The 3,517-nt window shown below is 39.6% G+C and overlaps 1 protein-coding gene across 1 annotated transcript in view; it reads left to right on the top strand.

The window, feature by feature from the left end:
* The first annotated feature begins 182 nt into the window (after positions 1-182).
* The window catches only part of TEKT1 (tektin 1), an 18,457-nt gene continuing 15,122 nt past the window's right edge, over positions 183-3,517 (top strand). The window contains exons 1-2 of the mRNA XM_011359778.2: positions 183-361; positions 1,263-1,469. Coding sequence (XP_011358080.1) covers positions 1,280-1,469 — 190 coding nt within the window. The 5' untranslated portion in view covers positions 183-361; positions 1,263-1,279. The remainder of the gene's footprint in view (positions 362-1,262; positions 1,470-3,517) is intronic.

Genomic DNA, 3,517 nt, shown 5'->3' with positions numbered 1-3,517 from the left:
CCATGGCCGGGCCAGGGATAGACCCAGGTCTCCTGACTCCCAACTCGGGCTTTTGGCCGCTGTCTCTTGCTTAGGGTCCCGCGTCTTGGTAATAGGTTGAGGTGACGGAGAATCTGGCGCTACCTCTCCCAGGCCACAACCCTGTATTTCCCGCGCTGGGGACCGCAGAATTCGCGCCTGCGCGTAACCTTCCCGCGAGGCTGCTTGGCGAAGGACCCCGCCCCCTGAGCCCAAGTGGCACGTCGCTGGTTGCCACGGAGACTGCGCTGTTTACTTCCCTTTTCAATAAGAGTCGGGAGCTACAGTTGGGGTTAGGAGGCTCCCATCCAGAACTGGTGTAGTAGTTCTTCGTGGCGCTGAGGTACGTGCACCCCGGCCCCACCCCATCAACCCTTAACTGAAGCCCTCCGCTCTACTCAAAGCCTTTGCCTTTTGGGATCAGGCTTAATTTAGGTCTAACTTCGACCTACTCTAGCCCTAATTTCTATTTCTCTGGAGGCTACTCAGACTTATCCAGGAGTCTTAGGTTAAATTTTGAGCCCAGAAAACTTGGGAGAGACCATAGAAAAAACTGAACTAGGAAGAAATGGGGGAGACTGCATGTTGTCTGAGAGGGCTGGGTTGCCTGGTGCTCAGCCTGGTCAAGATCTGACCAGGTTCCATCCCTGTATGTCTGAAGGGCCTCAGAAATCCAGACGGCCCTAAGGGCAGGCACTCAGATTTTTGGGTAGGGACGTGAGTGGGGCAGATTTTAGTAATGTCTGATGAAGGCGGTTTTCACAGTCAATCACAACTATGTGCAGATGAGGTGGGGGCAAATTTTAGTCTTTCTGTTGCTGCGGTCTTTACCTGCTGCCTCACAGCAATGAGAATAAACAAATTACAACTATATGAACAATACAGCTGACTCTTACCAACATAATATTGAGCGAAAGAAGTCATAAGTCATATACAAAAGAGTACATACTGTTTGACTCCATTTATATTAAGTTCAAAAAATGGAGAAACTAATTTATAGCATTAAAAGTCAGAATAGTGGTTACCCTGTGGGGATGTGGGTGGAGAATAGTGGCTGGAAAGAAGCATGAGGTGCTGGTAATGCTTGTTTCTTGATCTGGGTGCTGGCTACACAGATATGTTCATTCTGTGTACAGATTATGATTTATGCACTTTTTAGTATGTACATCATATAATAAAAATGGACATTTAAAAAAAGGACACATTGCTTTCAGTTAATCTAAAAAATGTCTGCCTTTGATCAGGATTTTGGAAACTTCGAATGGCCAAACTACTGCAATCTCCGCCCAAGTTCCTGCCCTCAGAGTGGCACATTGCTAACAAGAACCAGTACCACAGAGCGGAGGCCCAAAGGTCTCGGTCCGAACGCCTGGTGGCAGAAAGCCAGAGGCTTGTGGATGAAATTGAAAAGACTACAAGAAAATCTCAAAGCGATGTAAACAAAAAACTAGGTAAAACAATGCACTTGGTATACTTGTGAACATGTTTGGATGAAACTGTTCAGGTTTAGCTAGTCTGTCATTTGCATTTTATGTTCAGGAGTAGTAGCGATATATTATCTTGAAATAGTAGGGAAAAACGTGTATTCTCTAGGTTCTGTGTTTAAGTTCACTGCCTTAAGATAAAGACATAGTAACCCAGTCTGATTTTCAGCCATCTATCATCTATGATTCATTTGTTTATTGATTTGATTCACATTTATTGAGCATCTAAGAGCATCTATGGACTAAGTACTAGAAATATCACAGGGAACAATGAGAGTCTCTACTTTTTAAGGGCTCCTGGCTTGAGGAGGAGAAAGATACAAACATTAGTAATCAGAATATAACCATATAGGTGCTGGGGTAAGGGTGCAACTGTAAGAGAATTGGGAAAGACTTCCTAGAGAGGAATATTTGAGCCAATACTTAAAGAGTAATTTTCTTTTGACAATTCCATTCTTAAAAACACTACTTAAAGGGCAATGCCCTTAAATGAACAAACAAACAAACAAACAAACATAAAATGAAACAAATGAAGCTTCCCAAATGCCAAAAAGTGATTAACCAGAGGTCGCAAACTCACGTCTATGAGAGTTGGGCAGGAAACACAGGGGGTTGAATAAGACCCCCTAAGATAAGAGGGAGTGGGGATGGTGGCAACCTGGAGAACACGTGCTCCATCTAAGGGGGCAGCTGCTACTCAATTTCAACCAGTTTTTTCCAAGAAAGATTATTGGCCTGCTATTGCCAGATTGTCTGATTTTTTTAAAAAAGAAAATCTGGAAAGCTGAAATTTTACACAGTTTTTAAATGTTGGCAACTGATTCAATATATTTATAACTTGGCGCAGGATAAACAAAAACACATGTAAATTAAACCTGATCTAAGGGTGGCTAGTTTTCCAACCTCCAATAAACCAAAGCTTCTTGAGGTCAGTAATGTTAAATGTTAGGCCTCTCCCTATAGGTTGATCCTTACCTCTGATATCAGCCTATGCCTATTCTAAAGAATTATTCAAATAGGTAGGTATTAGAAATGAGGATGTACTATTCATTTTCCACAATAATTATGTTTCAATAGGCATGAGAACAAAGTTTTTAAGGTCTGAAACTTAACTTCATTGATTCATTAAAGGATTAAAAATATCAGCCATTTAGCATGGCATTATAAGATATCAGATATCTAGGAATTCACCTAACGAAAGATGTGCAAGAGTCCTATACCAAAAACTACAAGCCACGATTGAAAGAACTTAAAGAAATTCTAAGTAAGTGCAGGGATATATCAGTTTATGGATTGGAAAACTCAGTATTTTAGATGACAATTCTCAAATTAATCTATAGATTTAATGCAGTACCAATGAAAATCTCAGTAGGTTTTTAAAAAATAAAATTGTCAAACTACTTCTAAAATTCACATGGAAATGCAAAGGGTCAAGAGTTGGTATGGCTATCTTGAGGAAGAATAAAGCTGGAAAACTTTCACTGTAGATTCTAAGACCCATTATACAGCTATAGTAATTAAGACAGGTTTAGGCAAGGATAGACAAACTGACCAAGGGAACATAATAGAGAGTTCAGAAACAAACCCACACATATACATTTATCTGATTTATGACAAAAACAATACTGCAGTATAGTGGGAAAAGGATGGCCTTTACAATAAATTGGTTAATTGGATATTAATATGGACAAAATAATATCCTGACCCCTATTTCATCTATATACATAAAATCAAACCTAGGTGGAGCACATATCTAAATGGGAAAGATAAAACAATAGAACTTTTGGTCCAGAACACCTTTATGACTTGAGGAGGGCAAAGATTTCTTATTTTTAAGCAGGAAACAAAATAACCAATCATAAAAGAAAAAACAATAAATCTGACTATATTAAAATGAAGAATCTTTGTTTATCAAAAGACCATTAAGAGACTGAAAAAGTAACCCACAGAGAATATTCATATATATTCATGTTATATTTATACAAGATGTTTATAATCTACATTTCTGACAAGGG

The sequence above is a fragment of the Pteropus vampyrus genome, unplaced genomic scaffold (genome assembly GCF_000151845.1).
Source record: "Pteropus vampyrus isolate Shadow unplaced genomic scaffold, Pvam_2.0 Scaffold50, whole genome shotgun sequence".
Classification (NCBI taxonomy): Eukaryota; Metazoa; Chordata; class Mammalia; order Chiroptera; family Pteropodidae; genus Pteropus; species Pteropus vampyrus.
This window is presented reverse-complemented; position numbering and strand designations above follow the sequence as displayed.